Below are 17,424 nucleotides of genomic sequence, written 5' to 3' on the forward strand. Positions count from 1 at the left end.
ATATACCACCACTCATCTACTCTTAAAGAAGTCACTTAGTAATTTCTAACTTTCAATATTCTTATCTTTAAAATAAGGAGAAGCAGCAAAGCAGGTAAAAGGTTAGATAAAGAATCTATAGTGCCTTGCAGGATGAAAATTTCAATTATTACATGAAAAGTAATGTTCTACCATGTAGTCTTAGTCTATATATTTAACTGTCCTTGAGACTATTGGTGTATGTAAGACATGAGGTTTTTGTGTTTATTACATCCACAGCCATAAAGCCACACATTGTTCTTTATGTACAGGTTAGCATACTTTGTACCTTGTGACCCCACCATCCTGGTTCCCATTGACTGCTGATGCTGACCAAGGGCAATCATGTAATGGATTGTGTGGTACAAGAGCTCTGATTACCAGAGAGCCCTATACAAAATATAATCAGATTCTGATTAAGACAATGAAGACATTAAAAAGGTAAGTACAGTAGAAGGAAGAGGAGCAGAGTTTAGCCAAGTCCTCATTTAGTCATTTCTCATAACAAAACAAGAAGTGCTGATTCACTTTCTGTACCTGTAGGATCAGTCCCTATAACTCCGTCTGAAAAATGTTCCAGTTTTCCATGAAGCCTGGCTGTGTGTCTGCTGAGACTGTTCCTTTTCCCCCTTACTTCCTGGTGTACTCTCACAATAGCTAAGTTAACCTGAGCCTATCTATGTTCACTACAAACTGAAGTCCTAACGGGTAACAACTACTGGAGGAGTGCCAGAGTAACTCCCTACTTTTGACCTCTATAATATGGAATCTTACCAGACTGTTCTTTATCCTGTTTCAAAAGGTATTTTTTGGTCCCCACTAGTACAAAATAACTTTTGCCAAATGGATCCCTAAAATCATCATAAGTAATTTTTAAATTCCTTGAGATAGTAAGGTTTTAAATGGAGAAGTTAGAAAACTGCATCAGTAATTATTGGGGTAACAGTGTACTATGGAAATTATTGTCTGAAGAGATAAGAAGCCAGGATTCTAATATCCATTCTAATTCCTATAATATGATCTTTGAGACATCTGAGCCTAAGTGATCTGAGGCTAAGGTCACATACTTAAAATTAGAAAAATAATATATTATCTGCCTGAAGGTATGACTAGGAGATTTCTTCAGGTAATTTTCACTTGTAAAGACAAAGATTCTCTGACTAGATAAACGAGATTCCACTCTAATCCCATTCTTGTTTGTTTCCTGTGGCAAGGTGGCTGCATGGACCAAGCATATATATCCCAATGTACTCGGAATCAGAAGCAGATAGCAGTCCTGTAACCTAACCACAACTATAACATACTCTGATTTCATAAAATCCTGATCACAAAATCTTTAAAATAAGTAAAAAGTATAGGCAGTTGTAGGAACTAAACGTTATTGAGTGTACAAAAAATATTTTGTTCTTTTCAATTTGTGCCAAGGCTGAGAAGTTTATATTTTTAAATAAACCTTAACTTCCCACAACACAATAAAATTGCATTGTGAAACAAAAGAATGTTGCAAAGTGTTTCAGTCCTTTATGTTATGACTTTCTTAATTGGCTTTTTATCAAAGAAGAAATTCTCTTCTGTAGTGTTTTATGCTTACTATGTAAATGATGACATTACTAAAATTTCATTCAGGTGACAACTACTACTGCCCCCTTGCTATTTTTATTCCATTTCGAATCAATTGCTCTTAAATCTCATTAATTTTAAAAAGCTCACATATAGAACACAAAAATGATTTTGAGAAAAAAAAATCTTTTATCAATACCATGAGCATTTCTCCTATATATTTCAATTCAAGAATAAAAGTAAATGCAAATTGTCCTCACAAAGTCATGCTGTTTCCAATTATTTGTTTAAATAAATACATACCTCTGCTTCCATGTGATAAGCATTTTCCACTCTTCTAAAATCCTTTGTCACAGTTACATTTTCTGCCTGAAACAGAAAGTACAAAGTTATAATTACCTAATGTTTGGCTACTAAATAGAATTATGGTAAAACAAAATAGAAATCTGAACTTATTAAAATCAGAATGACAAAGTATGCAGAAAGAACTGGTTTGCCTGATGTTTTAAAACTTTCCTAAAAGTAACATAGCATAAATTTAGAAGCCTACAAAGTTGCTGAAAATTTTATTGTTGTCGAATCAGTAGTAATTTTTAATTAGTTTGTACAAAAAGTATGAACTTAGGGTGATATATATATGAGGAATTATTTGTTTATAAAACATTCTGAATGGTATAGGAATATTAAGAGTTTTAAAAAGTTTAATTTATAAATAACTTAATACAAATTTACTGAATACCTATATAGTATGCAACTTTGGGCAAGTTACCCAACTTTTTGAGCCTCAGTTTCTGAATTTATAAAATTAATACCATGACACAGAATTGTTTTGAGAATTTAATGATAGGGTGTATATAAAGTGCTCGACATAGAGAAGGCACTCAAATGTAGTTGCTAAGCTATTATGATATGAAAGTTTCCTAAAATACTGGCCTCAGACCAGTATGTTTTTAGAAAATACTAATGCATTCTGGATCTCTGGGTAAATACAGGGTACACAAGTCTGATAAAAATATTAAATTTCTCATTTACTTTTCAAAAAAGTTTTAAAATTTAATGGAGACAGAAAGAACTTTTATTTCATGAATTTTTGTATCTTTCAAATTATATGCTAAAACCATAATGCCCAATATTGATTTAATTATATTATTTTGTATGGGATTTAGCTACATCTGAATTTTAAGCTATAAACTAATTTCAAGCATTTTATATTATCCAGAAAAATCCTAAACAGTTATAACCTGAAAATTTGAACTGAAGTTCCAATTATAGCTCTAATGTCTGTCATTCTCATGAAAATATTAATGCATTTGTATGATAAAGGTAAAATCTGCTCATTGTAGAAAATTTAGAATACAGATAAATATAAAATGATATTGTATATATTGCTTATAATCAGCTTTATTTGCTTTATTAACATGAAACTTTTCTGTTACTATTTCTTATGACATGTAAACATATCTTGTGTTTTTTGGATGTCTTTTTTCATTTTTTTCTCTGCTTCACTTGATAAATACATATAAAACTTCTGACTGAAAAATCATTAGAGAAATAATTTTAGAAAATGTAGCTGGAATCTTATTGTTACATTTAATAGTGTTATTGTTTTTATTAAAAATAATATGCTAATTAAAGAAAAATCTAATACTAGAGAAAAAAAGGTAATGTCTCCAAACCCCATTATTGTTAATATTTTAGTAAATATTTTACTGTACACATAACCATATCAAGAGCTATGTATGGACTTTTGCATAAATGAAATTCTACATGCTGTTCTGTAACCTACATTTAATGATATTTTTTTAATTTTAGAATAATTTTAAGTTTACAGAAACATTGCCAAGATAGTAGAGAGAATTCCTGTATACCTTTGTTTCAGATATCTCTGATGTTATCATCTTATATTACCATGGCACATCTCTCAGAACTAAAAAACACTATTAGTATATTAACTACAAACTTTATTTGGATTTCACCTGTTGTTCTATTAATGTTCTTTGACTATTCCAGGATCCAATCCATGATACCACATTGCATTAAGTCATCATGTTTCCCTAGTCTCCTCTGGTCTATGATAGTTTCTCAGTGTTCCCTTGTTTTTTATAACCTTGAAAATTCTGGTCGGGTATTTTGCAGGATGTCTCTCAGTTTGGGTTTGTATGATGGTGTTTTCTCAGGATTATATCAGAGTGACAGGTTTTAGTTAAGACTACCACAGAAGCGAAGTGCCTTTCTTATCACATGTCACGGGCTAGGGTACATGATATCCAGATGACATTAACCTTGATCACTTGATTAAGGTAGTGTCTGCCAGTTTCCTCCACTTTACAGTTACTATTTTTCCGTTTTCATGCTTTGTTCATGGAAGGCAAGTCACTAAGTCTAGCCCACATTCACTCAATAAATGTTACATTGTTCATTTTGTTGCTCAAATTTTCCTGGCTTTGGCAATTGGGAATTCTTTCAGGCTAGCGATTTCCCTTTAATATATCCCCATCTTTTTATTTTTTGAGCACTTCCTTACTTTATGATACAGGATTCTGCAGGCTCATGTTGGTTTCTTTGCCAGCCCTAGAATCAGCTATTTCTCCAAGAAGCTTAGTATCTTTTGTTTGAGATTGGTATTTAGAACCAAGATCTGGGTGTTGAGACTGCTCATTGTTACTGGAGTGTCATTCCCTGTAGGCCTTCTCAGTGGACAGTTTAATATATACATGTGTACAAACTCAAGTATACACATAGCTCTACAAACGTTTCAGTACCTACCAATCTGCATATACACTAAGCTAAATATGAGTTTCCAACTCTAATTTGGAACCACATAGTTCATTCTAACCATCCTTTTGTATCTGTAACTTATCTCTCCAATAGTGAGAAATCTGGCCCCCGTCACTCACCAACCACTTGTGTGTAAAACAAGTATCCCCTTGGAAAATAATTACCAACTAGAGTGTTTGTTTATCTTTTCATCTTTATCCTTAGTTTCCGGTCAAAACACCATTTTTGAAAGTTACTTAGGACACTCTTCTCCTCCCCTCCCCCCTGTTCAGTGTAGTTGTATCATTCATTTGTAATAGCGTCAGGTTCATTTGTCATGGTATGGTTTCTGCCCTGGGATTGAACCTCATTTTGATGCCCTCCCCGCATTTGCATGCATTAATGTATGTTCACTCTTTGTGATTTACAGCTCTCTGGGTTCTGACATATGCATAGGCATGTATTCATCATCCCAGTACCACAAATAATAGTTCTTTCACCTGAGAAATTCCTCTGTGCATCCTTTTTATAGTGTGCCAACCTATCCAACAGTCACTGTCAGTGATTTTTTTTTCTGTCCCTACAGCTTCTCCTTTTCCAGATGTCACATGAATGGATCATAAATTTAGGTCTGGCTTCTTTCATTTATGATATGTATTTAAGATTCGTCCATGTTGTTCTGTGGAGCAATAGCTTGTACCTTTTTATTGACGAATAATATTCCAATGCATGGATGTATTATCCATTCCCCTGCTGAAGACATCTTGGTTACTTCCAGTTTTAGCAATTTATGAATAAAGCCACTATAAGCATCATGTGAAAATTATGTAAACGTCAGTTTTCAATTCTCTTGTGTGTCTGAATGGTTCCTACATTTGACTTTATAAGAAACTGTATGACTGTCTTCCAAAATGGCTGTACCATTTTGCAATCTCAACAACATTGAATTGAAATTTGTTGCTTTACATTTTTGCCAGCATTTGCTATCATCAGTGATATTGGATTTTGGCCATTCTGAAAGCTGCTTAGTGATATCTCATGGTTTAAATTTTTATTTCCCTAATGACAAATAATGTTGAGCATCTTTTCATATATTTGCCATCTGTATATATTCTTTAGTGAACTATCTGTTCAGATAGTTTGTGATTTTTAATTGAGCTGCTTGTTTATTTATTGTTGAATTGAGTTCTTTATATATTCTTGATACAATTCCTTTATCAGATATGTGATATACAAATATTTTCTCCCAGTCTGTGGAATGTCTTTTTCAAAAGACTATTTTTTCTGAGCAGTTTTGTGTTCAGAGAAGAATTAAATGGAAAGTACAGATTTCCCATGTACCCTGTTTCCATACATGCATAGCCTTCACCATTCAACACCTCCACTATAATGGTACATTGGTTCCATATGATGAACCTACACTCACACATCATGATCACCCAAAGTTCATAGTTTCTATTAGGGTTCACTCTTGGTGTTCTATATTCTGTGAGTTTGGACAAATGTATGACATGTATCTATAATTCCTGAATCATATAGAGGATTTTTACTGCCCTAAAAATCCTCTGTGCCGTACCTATTCATCCTTCCCTCTCTCCCAACCCCTGATCTTTTTACCATCTTCATAGTTTGCCTTTTCCAGAATGTCATAGTTGAAACATTACAGTACATAGCTTTTTCAGATAGACTTCTTTTATTTTGTAATATCCATTTAAGTTTCATCCATACCTTTTCATGGCTTGATAGCTCACTTCATTTTAGCAGTGAATAATATTCCATTGTCTGGAGGTACAGCAATTTGTTAATCTATTCACCATCTGAAGGACATCTTGGTTGCTTCCAAGTTTTGGCAATTGGATTGTCTTTTCCTTTTCTTAACAATGTTTTTTTTTTTTTTTTTTTTTTTTTTTGCAAAGCAAAATTTTTTCATTTAGATAAAGTCCAATTTATCTTATTGTTTTTTTCATGGATTGTGCTTTTGGTAATATATCTAAAAACTTATCTTCAAACCCAATGTTACACAGATTTTCTCCTTAATGTTTTATTTTTAGGTCTATCATCCATTTTGAACCATTTTTGTAAAAAGTATGAGTTATATAGTTCAAGGTTCATTTTTTGCACATGGACATTCAATTGTTACAGCATCATCTGTGGAAAAGACTCCTTTCTTTACTGACTTGCCTTTATATAATTACTGTTTTTCTCTTTGGAGAAAAAATCTTAGATGAAGTAAGATACTTATTTGGTATAATAAGTATACCAAATAAGTATCTTACTTACAGTGGTTCTTTTTAAGATTTTTATTTTAGCCAGTAATTCTTAAAAGAAAGTGCTGTGTAACTGAAAGCAATCTATATAAGAAGATAGTTACCTTGATTTTCAATGTAGTCAGATCTTTGATAAATTTTATAATTCTAAATAATGTTATAGGGAGTGAGGAGATAAAAATTGCCTGTTGGCGATCAGATTGGAAAATTCTAGGCAGAATGTAAACAGTGTTTTCAACAGGATACAGACAGAACCTAAGCAAAATTTCTAACTGACCTGCAACCACAAAATTGATTAACAGTTTTTCACTGCTTGATTGCTGCCCTTTACATAAGGCAACTCTAGACCAACTGTAATCCTCTGGGTTTTCTATGATAAAAATGAATAACCAATTACTACATTGCCCCTACTTCACTGATCCTTCCTTAGAACCACTCAGCACAATTCCAAAATGTATGAGGTTCCTCTGTAACCCCTTTCTGAAACACTAAGGTCCTTTGTGATGCATTCTTCTTTGCTGCATCATGCTAAATAAACTTACATTTGTTTCACTATATACATATTCCTGGTAGCATTTGGCTGGTGGGTACCCACACAAAGCATGAGACTTTTTGCGTATTTATCTGTAGGGCAGTGGTTCTTAACTGGAGGGCAATTTTGCTCCCCAAGGGATATTTGCGAATGTTTCGAGACATATCTGATTGTCACAAGGTTTAGGGGGAGTATGCTGTGATGCAGTGAGTAGACAGAATGAACGAATGTCCCTGTGTACCAGGAACTGAGGAGGTTCCTAAGACATGGGACTTTCAGATGTAAAACTGGGACAGTCCCAGGTATACTGGGACATACTAGTCACCCTAGGGGTGGGGGCTAGAAATACAGCTAAATATTATACAATACACAGGGCAGCCCCTTGCAACTATCTAGTCCAAGATGTTACTAATAGTACTGAGACTGGGAAATCCTGCCAAACTGGGTACAAACTAGAACACATTTAAATATACCAGCCTAGTTCATTAAGTTTTCCCAATTAAGCTACTGGGAAGCTATTTCATATAAGCTATTTTATATCTAAACACAAAGGGCAGAGTTTTAAACACAAAATGGTCAATATAAGAAGAACTACTTAAATCTATGAAGGAAGCAAGGTAATATTCTCAATAGCCATAAAAAACTGTGTTATTGTAGAAATAAACTTAAAAAGTATAAACATAAAGAAAACCATAAAATTTTACAGAAAAAAATATTTGAATGGACTAGGACATAGCACTGTAAAATCAGCAATTCTCCTGAAATTAATCTATAAAAAATGCAAAATATGAACAGAAGTTTTATTTGGACTTTAGAATTTTCCACTTCTGGATTTTCTGATTGTACTCCCATGGTGTCATTTAATATGTCCCTTGCAGACAGCAAATGTTTTCAGTAGAAGAGTAATGAGGGGAGAACTTGCCCTACAAATGGCAAAATGTACTTACAAAAATGTACTTTAAACAATGTGGTACTAATACTGGAACATAATAAGGATCAAAAGAACTAGTATTATTCTAAAACTGATCGACTAATGTTTGAATATTACAAATATACTATCAGTAACATTTCAAAGAGATAGGCACAACAAGCAATATGGAATCCTAATGTCATACAATCTGTTCCTACTTTCTCTGAGCAGCAAGTAAGTGGTTCAAGGTAAGCCCTGATAGGTCTAAACCATTCAGAATGACCACATCTAACTTGCCAAAGAATTGTTAAAAAATGGGTAGAAATTCAAAGCTAAGCTAATTAGTAGATTGCATTTCTTTGTCCACAAAGAAAAGTTTAGGTTGTCCATAGAGAGTGAACTATAGGAATTTTTATTTTTATGTAGTTGCAGGAAATAAAAACTACTGTCTTTCTCTTTATTGTATAGTATGTGCTGTAAGGCTTGGATACGTTGCACCCATTTTGGTATTATACAGGAAGCTGCAGGCAAAGCCTAGAGAACTACATCAAAACAGCTCTGGCCACTGCATATCTGAAGTCCACATTAAAACTTGAATTTCAGGTTATGTAAAGCAATAATTTTTATTTTTAAATGCAGTTTGAGATAGGTTTTTGCATATTCAGGAGAAGACAGACTTCAATAAATGATTTCAGTACAGTGACTTACCCATTAGGAGAAAACAAAACCTTTCTCTTTATATCAAAATAAATTCCAAACATGTCAAATATATAATGTACTATAAAGGGACCCTAAAGATTCCAGGAAATGTTAGTTAACGGTTTTATAGCTTTAGGCTTGGAAAGGATCCAGTAAGAATTACACCAAAGCAAAAACATATGAAAAAGAATAATGAATTTGACTAATCTTTAACATTTTGAATGTTCAACACTGTAAACAAAGTTATATTACAAGTATGATATTGGGAAAAATTTTGCAATATGAGTTATTAATAATCTTAATTTTGAAAGTTCCCATAAATGAATAAAGAAAAGACAATAGAAAAAAGAGGAAAGTATATAAATTGGCAATTTACATGAAAAAAAGTTTAACCTCAAATGTTAAAAAAAGTAAAACAAGAAAAAACTAATAGTTTCTGACTACTGGATTTACAAAGTTAAAGGAGAAAATAATGAGTATTTTACCAAGGATATATTTCTGGTGAAGACATAATCTTCCTAGAGTGTAATTTTTCCTAAGCCTTAAAAATACATGTAAGCCAGAAATTAATGTCCAAAGAATATAATTAATAGCATGTATAAATACCTAGCAACAAGGATATTCATTTGTCACCATTTTTAGCAATGAAAAACTGAAGTTAGCTCATATGACATGTTCAATCTGTTTCTACTACTCTCTATCTTAATTTAGGCATACCCAGAAACAGACTTTTGAGACAAGGATTTGAGTATAAGCAGTTAATTTTTAAGATGATTCCAAGAAATACCATAGTGGAATGAGAAATGAAATGGAGAAGGAAAGAAAGTCATTAAAGGGTATGTTGTCAAGCAATCACCACTATAGGCAACAAGAACTTATTCCTGAAAATAAACTCTGAGAACCAGGGTAGAAACATGCCTGCCTAACAGATTATCCTACCCAACGTGTGATCCTGCCCAACGGGTGAAGAATCGGGGGTCTCTTTCCATCACGTCCCTCAGCTGTTAGTTGAAAGGTGCTGAAACGGGGGGCAAAAGGTGGGGGGCTGTTAATTCTTTGGCACTAACTGGCTGGCCCACTTGTAAGTAGAGTGGCTTCTTGCAGCCAGGGAAAGCTGGCAAAAAACTCACAAGCATTGGCAGATGGAACTGCATGCACATAAATGTGAAGTGGCAAGGGATACAGTGTGGGGTATCAATAGCATCTGCTACATCCTCTACTTAAAAACTCACTCAACTACTGCCAAGAACAATAAAGCAGCAACATACTATCACAGTTAAGAGTATGTATGGGTTTTGAGGTCAAATTTCTTGACTGGATCCTAAACTTTGCCACTTCCTAGCTTTGTGACCGTGGGCAAGCTACTTGCCAATAATCGCTCTGGTCCTGGGAGTTCTCATCTGTAAAATGGCAACTGAACTACCAGTCTCATATGGTGGGTCTCATTTGTAAAAGGTTTAGCAGTTTTATTATCAATAATATCCAGACTCCTCAGTATGGCAGACAAGGCTTCCTCCATGTTCCTCCTACAGCTTTCTTCAGTCTTATCTCTTGATTCCCCTCCATTTTCTCTATGTATTCCTGTGTCCTAGTCATAGTGAACTGCATAAAGTGCTTTGAAACCATATACTTCCTGCATTCTAGTGTCAAACTGGAATGCTTTCCCTTCAGCCACTCTTTAAGATTTGACACTGGTGTCACTTTCATTATGAACTTTCTGGAATTCCTCAATTGAAATGAAAATTACTTCCTTTTCTTACTCTACTGTATTATATCATGTATATACTTTCACTATAACACTTAACTATATATTTGTCTATTCCTATAATAAGACTCCTTCAGTAAAGTGCCTAAGTTTTATTCATTCTCTATTTCTGGTGCCTAGCAACATGATGGGGCATCCACTGCACATTTATCGAAAAAAATAATACAATTATGAGTAGGTAAATAATGGAGCTTACAACCTATGGGAGGAATGAACAAACCAGAGAACAAAATAATTACATATCATGTTAAGTGCTATTTAAAAATGAATAGTGATAAGGAATGCCTAATAAATGTTTGATGGTTGAATGAGTAAATACTGCTTAAAACTTTAAAACATTTGCCCATGAAAACATGTGAAACTATATATGATCATAAAACTACATATGATCTATAATATACTTGAACTAATAGTTTATTCATTTAGTGCTTCATTTATTTTTCTTTTATTCACTCAGAAACCATTTTCTGAGTATACATTATGTGATGTGTATGACGCATAACCCCTGAATGCAAAGCAAACAAGATAAAATGGTCTCTGCTCTAAAGAGGTTTAGAATACGGAGAAGAGACAAGTAAAGCAACAACTATAATACAAAGTGATAAGGTGGAGTATGGCATGACAGGGTTAAGTTAGGAAAGGAATGCCAAGGAGGTGAATCTGCGCTGGTTCTTAAAGGAAAAAAAGTGGGAGTCTGCAAGTCAACCAGGTGAGAAAGATGTCTGGAAATGATAGTTCCAGACTATTAAGGAAATGAGTTTGGAACAAGAAGAGACCTGTAAGCAGAGGAGTGATGTTTATAAATCAAAGATTCCAAAATTTAAAATGAACAGACTTTGTGAAGACCCATTATAATTCGTCTTGCAAATATAAATGATTTTTTGCACTAACTACTGAACAAATGCTCTAATGACTATATATGATCATTATCAAACATAACTGGGAGAGAACTGACCTTTGTATGTCTTGACTGGGACACTGAATCAATGTAATCTTAACTGTAACCTGGACATAATAATTTTTGTTTTACATATTAGAAGTTATAGCCATGTGTGTATAGGATACATTTTATGTAAATAGCTTAAGAATTAGTTATATTATTCAAACTGTACTGAAGCACTGGTAGTTTTTTGAGGAAATACTTTTCTACATATTAAACAAACTCTTTATTCACATTATTCCAATTAGCACCTGAATTTTTCTAAACTCTAAGATCATTTAGAGACATCTTTCCAAATGACTTTTTAAATAACTGTAAATGCAGTACAAATATATTTTCTCCTTAAAATAAATACTTGCTTTTTGGGGGTGCATCCGTTCTAACAATAAACTGTAAGCACTTTTCTGAATTCAGTGTTACCCTGGATAAAGCACTCTGGCCTTTAGAGTCCTGCTCTGCAAAAAAGGAGATAGTTGACCCATTCTATGGTTTCTAATTTTCTTTCATTCTAATTATCTGGAGCCCCCTAGCATTGCTGGAACCACTTAGATTTTGGTTTCAGGAGTCCAGCAGGTCAAATACCGCCCTGGCTGAAGCTCAGAGCAATATTTGACATCTTTATATTTGGGAAATGGGGATATAAAAACCTAACGGGGCAGTTGTACGGATTAAATAAGGCTAGTTCATTTTTTTTTCTTTTTTTTCTTAGAAGCAGGCTTAAGATAAGATTTATTTAGTGATTTGTTTCATGAACATTTCTGGTAAGTAGAGGTATTTAATAATGGGACGTCTACAATATACTGACTTAATTTTTTTTTAATTTAAAATTAAAAAATCTGGAGATAACATTTAAGTCTTTATAAAAAGAAAGAGGATTACTTCTTCCCCACCCCACACCCACATATATTACTGTTTGCAAAAATACTGAAAAACCACTCCATGCAAAGCTTTACATGGTTGGAAGGAAGCAGGCCATGCTTTTCACTTGTCAATTCCATGGTTCAGAATAAAAACAAAAAGTGATTAGTGTCTAGAACACTACTTAGGCAAGCATTTACATCTAATGTTTCAAATTTAACAGTTCATTTCAAGGTTAAAAACAAAATTACTGCAGCAAATATCGCCATATAAAATCCCATTCGATTTGTAGTCTCTTATTCTACAAGTGACTGCGGCCAATAATTATTTTCATCTAGAAGAAGGATGGGGCAAAGATTCACTCTGCCAGGTCCTGGCACCGGGTAATACCAATGAGGCAGACTAAAGTGTCCCGGATGCTCAAGACCCTCCGCACCTCCATCCCTGCTCCAGGGGCCTTCGGGGCCGGACCTCGGCGATCTGGGTTTTGCGGTCCGGCTCGAGCCTTCGCCCCAGCAGAGCTCTCACCTGCAGACCCTGCTGCTGGAGGCTCTGCGTGATGTAGTCCAGGCGGCGGCAAACGCTCTTCTTGACCTCGGCCGCCGCCTCCTTGGTGCTGCTGATGCGCACTGCTACCTGCGCCCGGTCGGGACTTGCAGCCACCTCCGCGGTGCCGCTTACGTGACCTCACGGGACACTGTTTGGGCCTGTGCTGCGCAGAATGGACGGCGGAGACCGGGCAGCGTATCTTCCCCCGAGACGAGATTGTTCTCCCGGCCCCGGTCAGCCCAGGGAACCAGTTCCACGAACACCCGCGACTGAGAGGCCTGTTGCAACGACATAGTGATGGCAGCTGGGTTTCTACAGCAACTCAGAGTCGACGGCGGCCGAAGCGGCCAAAGCGCGCTAGGCATCGCTAATGTTCGGCGCAGAGCATGCCGGGAGGGGTCTGGAAGTCCCGGAGCTGCTTGAGAGTGCGAGCTACGTTTTGTGGAGAATTTTGCCGCAGCTCCTTAACAGGATGTTGGCCGAGCGAGTAGTTATAGTTTTTAACATCTTTATTTTACGGCTTTCGAAAATCTCAGTAAGCTTTGCGGCCTCCCACTCAAGGAGTTCTTTCCACGCCCACCGTCGTCTTTGGCCCTGCGCCTTGCGTACCTTGGAAAACTTTTCTGAGAAGCCAGGCAGAGCCGAGTGGAATTGCTTTTATCTTTCTCCGACGCGAGTCTGTAATTTTTTTTTTCCAGCTTTGTCGTCTCTAACTTTACCGTTCCGCTTGGTTCTCAAGAAATTTCTGTTGGGGTGAACTGCGTCTTATCAGTTTGGTTTTGGGAATTTATGAATCCTCAGATCCAGCTTTCATCGTCTCGAAAGCCACGTTGATAATACATTTCATTGTAAAATGCTTGCCATATGGAAAGCTGAGTGAAAATAATAGATGGCTCATAGTGATAGTAGCTAAAGCGTTGGCATGATTTTCAAGTCTCGAATATTTTCTAAAGGTCCATGGAATTGTGGCTTTGAATGTGGACAGCAGAGACTCAAGCGGTATCAGTACATTTAGCATGGACATTGCTGCCCTATACAACTTAGAGCTTGTCTATACACTTTTCTTGAGAGAACAACATAACCCTCCACCCGCTGGCCCTCATTAGGCAGGTTTTCTTTCCACGAAGTATGTAAAAAAAAAAAAAAGTAAAAAAACCCCTTCTGTCCTATGAGGGAAAAGAAATTTTGAATATATATTTTTTTAAAAAATGGTAACTGTTATCTTGAAAGGAGCCTGAAAAAGTCAACTGACGATCTTCATGTACTTTCTTCTCTATCATTTTTTCTTTTCTTTTCGATTAGTATAATAATTCAACTAAGATGGTTTACTTTCTCCCATCCTTCATTGGCTTATCACTGGGTTAAAGTAACTTTGTGTTTTGATGTTTATCATTGGCTAAAAATATAGTATTTTAATTTAAAAATTAAAATTTTTAAAAATAATTTGGGACACCTAAAATTATTTCTTGAATTTGGTGGGGAATTCTTTTTCCTTAAAGATAAATGTAGAACAATATACTCTCCGAAATGAATTATTGAATTAATGATGTCATAAGTAAAAAGGAGCAGTTTTATGTGTGTGTATGTAAGATATGATAAAAGTAGATTTCAAATGGGAAAATGAATAAGTGGTACAGGGATAATTAGCTAAATAAAAAAGAGGGCTCTATTTTACATCATACATTGAAAATAAAATTCAGAGGAGACAAAAAAAAAGAATTGGAATAAAATGTAAGTGAATATAAATATATAATTCTGGGACTGGGAAGGACTTTTTAAGCATAATTTCAAATGCAGCAACCATAAGGAAAGTTTTGAAATTTTGAGTACGCTAAAAGGAGTCAGTATACAAAACAAAATAAGGTGGGGGGGCAAATAAATTGGGAAAAATATTTGTAACATTTGTTTAAAAGGCTAATAGCTTAATGTTTAGAGAGTGCTTACCAGAAGAGAGTAAAAAACAGATCATGAAGGCAGAGGCAAAATGTATTAGTTAACTAGGGCTGCCATAACAAAATACCACAGATTGAGTGGCTTAACAGAAACTTATTTTCTCACAGTTTGGAAGCTAGAAGTCTAAGATTAAGGTATTTACAGGTTTGGTGTCTTCTGAGGCCTCTTTCCTTCATTTTCAGATAACTTTTTCACTGTGTCCTCACATGGCCTACCTTATGTGTGCAAGCATTCCTAGTGTTTCTTTTTCTTATAAGACAATCAGTTCTACTGGATCAGAGCTCCACCTTTATGATTGCATTTAACTTTAATTGCCTCTTGAAAGGCCCTGTCTCTAAATACAGTCACATTGGGGAGGGGAGGGTAGCACTTCAACATATGAATTTAGGGGAGAGGAGAGGCACAATTCAGTCCTTAACGTAAACCAATAAAGCAGAAATACTAATAGTCCATAACATGAAGGGGGAAAAATGTTTATCCTCACCCGTAGTTAATGCAGATTTAATTGTAATGAAATATCCTTTTTCTGAACTATCATTTTGGCCAACAACTAAGGCAGTCGGAATGGAGATGTAATAAATAAAAGAGTAATTTTGTAAGGAGTGGAATAGCTTTTAGTGACAGAACTATTAGTAAATAAAAAAGAATAATGAGTCATAGCTGATTTTGAGGTTTTCAGCCTGGATAACTTGGAAAACCAATGAGGATAATAGAGTATACCTATATGTTCATCTCACAAAGACCTGGTTCTTCATGAAAGTCAAGGCTAAGCCTCTAGCAACCTTTTTGAGTAAGATGACTCTGTACTTTAGACACCAGATTCCAACTGGCCAGTTAAAGTTTTTTGTTTGTTTGTTTGTTTTGGTGTTTTTTTAAACATGGAAATCTATATGTATAACAAACTTTAAAAATTCAGTCTCTCAGATATTGGATCATGACATACGTTATTATATACATATAAAATCTTGCAACATATAGATTGTCCATTTTCCACACACCATGTCTAGCAGAGAAGCAGAAAATATCGAAAAAGGAGGGAAAATGAGAGGGGAAGTTATACATTCAGAGAGGAACATAGATGAGAAAGAAGAACAGTCTAGATGCAATTCCAACCGCAGTTTCTAGAATTTTTTTGACTTGCTTTCATTCCTGCCCTGGAATATATAAAATATTCCTGTATTCTTATCATAAAATCTACCTCATTTTTGCATAAGTAAAATTGATTTTTATGTTATCTTAAAACTAAAAATATTGACTGAAAATAGTGGATAATGGAGGAGTAGAATTCAAAGCTCTTTTGTATAGCTTTCAGCCTTAAGGAATTTATAGAGCTCCATACAAAGTGGATCATTAGGTGCACGACTCAAAGTTTCACCCTTTGAGAAAATTTTGCTTGCTCTTCACTGTCATTCAAGGACACGATGAGTGATGCTGTCATTCAGCTCTTTCCATTTCTGACTGGTACTTGCTTATGGAGCCAACCCATCCATAAATCTACCCATAAAAGCTCAAGCTTTTTCCTCCTCCTTTAGCTGTTCATACAAGAACCCCCATATAACCATTGGTGTGAGTTGAGAATGGCATTCTAGTGCAAACTTTGTCGATAGAGTGGGAATATGGGTTACCTGCTCATGCAGCTTGCTTATGCCCTCTAATTCTGCTCGTGCTTGGTGTCCCAGATGTACTATTTTCATCTTTTGATGGATTTCTTTTGGGCTGCCTGCTTGCATGACTTGGAGTGTCTGAAAGGACCCAGTTTATAATAGGCAATTCCAAACATCTCAAAAAAAGAAAAAAAATTGAAGAGAATGGAACAATACATTCTGAATGCTGAGGGAGAAAAATTACCTAGAAGTAGGTATTAAACTGTCCCTCAAGAATGAGGGCGAAATGGAGATATTTTCAGACTTACAAAGACTTAAGGGAGTTTGCCACCTATAGACTCTCACTAAAATAGTATCATAGAATATGCCTCTGTAATATTAGTAAGTCCAATAAGAAGGTATGGTATAGGAAAAACAATAATCACAGAACTTGATAACATGTCCATAAATTTAATTTAATTACTTATTGACATGATTTCTTGTTTGTGAATGGTTAAACAGAAACTAAAACTAAAAAAAAAAACTAGAAAGTTAAAAGAGGAGGAGAGATATTGATTGCATTTGGTTAAAGAATCTTAAGGTCCTTGGCTTGTTCAAAAAGAGGCTAGAGATACTGAATTGCATTAGACTTTATAGTAACACTTTGTAGTTATTTACCTATGGAAAATATAGTAGATGAAAAAATCAGAAGCAGACAAGAAGACTCAAAGAAGTAGAAGGAAGATTAAGATAGCATAATGTTACAGAACCATAGGATATAAAGTTTTTAAAAAGGGAAAGATGATTAATAATGACCAATTATAGACATGAAAAATTAAAGATAGAAATATATCTATTGAATATAACATTTAGATTATTAGTGACCTTCAAAGAATTGTTTCATTGGGACTGGATGACAAAGGGTTAAGGGATAAGTGTGTGATTAGAAAAAGAAGAGGTATTTAATATTGTCTTGCGTGGGTTGTTGTTTTCAAAAGTAATTGGAGGATTTGGTGATGGACAGAAGGGAGAG

The 17,424-nt window shown here is 34.9% G+C and overlaps 1 protein-coding gene and 1 long non-coding RNA gene across 4 annotated transcripts in view; one reads left to right on the forward strand and one right to left on the reverse strand.

The window, feature by feature from the left end:
• LOC120594787 (uncharacterized) overlaps nucleotides 1-5,161 on the forward strand; it is a 23,284-nt gene extending 18,123 nt beyond the window's left edge. The window contains exons 5-6 of one of the 3 annotated variants that reach the window (XR_005650691.1): nucleotides 291-459; nucleotides 4,922-5,161. This is a non-coding gene — a long non-coding RNA (uncharacterized LOC120594787). Of the gene's footprint in view, nucleotides 1-290; nucleotides 2,896-4,921 lie in introns of those variants that run through there. The other 2 variants (XR_005650690.1, XR_005650689.1) reach the window with 2 other exon arrangements.
• The window catches only part of IRAK1BP1 (interleukin 1 receptor associated kinase 1 binding protein 1), a 23,017-nt gene extending 9,702 nt beyond the window's left edge, over nucleotides 1-13,315 (reverse strand). The window contains 3 exon segments of the mRNA XM_039852876.1: nucleotides 1,882-1,947; nucleotides 12,835-12,989; nucleotides 12,992-13,315. Of these exon segments, the coding sequence (XP_039708810.1) occupies nucleotides 1,882-1,947; nucleotides 12,835-12,989; nucleotides 12,992-13,220 (450 nt within the window). The 5' untranslated portion in view covers nucleotides 13,221-13,315.
• Nucleotides 13,316-17,424: the final 4,109 nt, after the last annotated feature.

The sequence above is a fragment of the Pteropus medius genome, unplaced genomic scaffold (assembly GCF_902729225.1).
Source record: "Pteropus medius unplaced genomic scaffold, Ma_sr-lr_union100, whole genome shotgun sequence".
NCBI lineage: Eukaryota > Metazoa > Chordata > Mammalia > Chiroptera > Pteropodidae > Pteropus > Pteropus medius.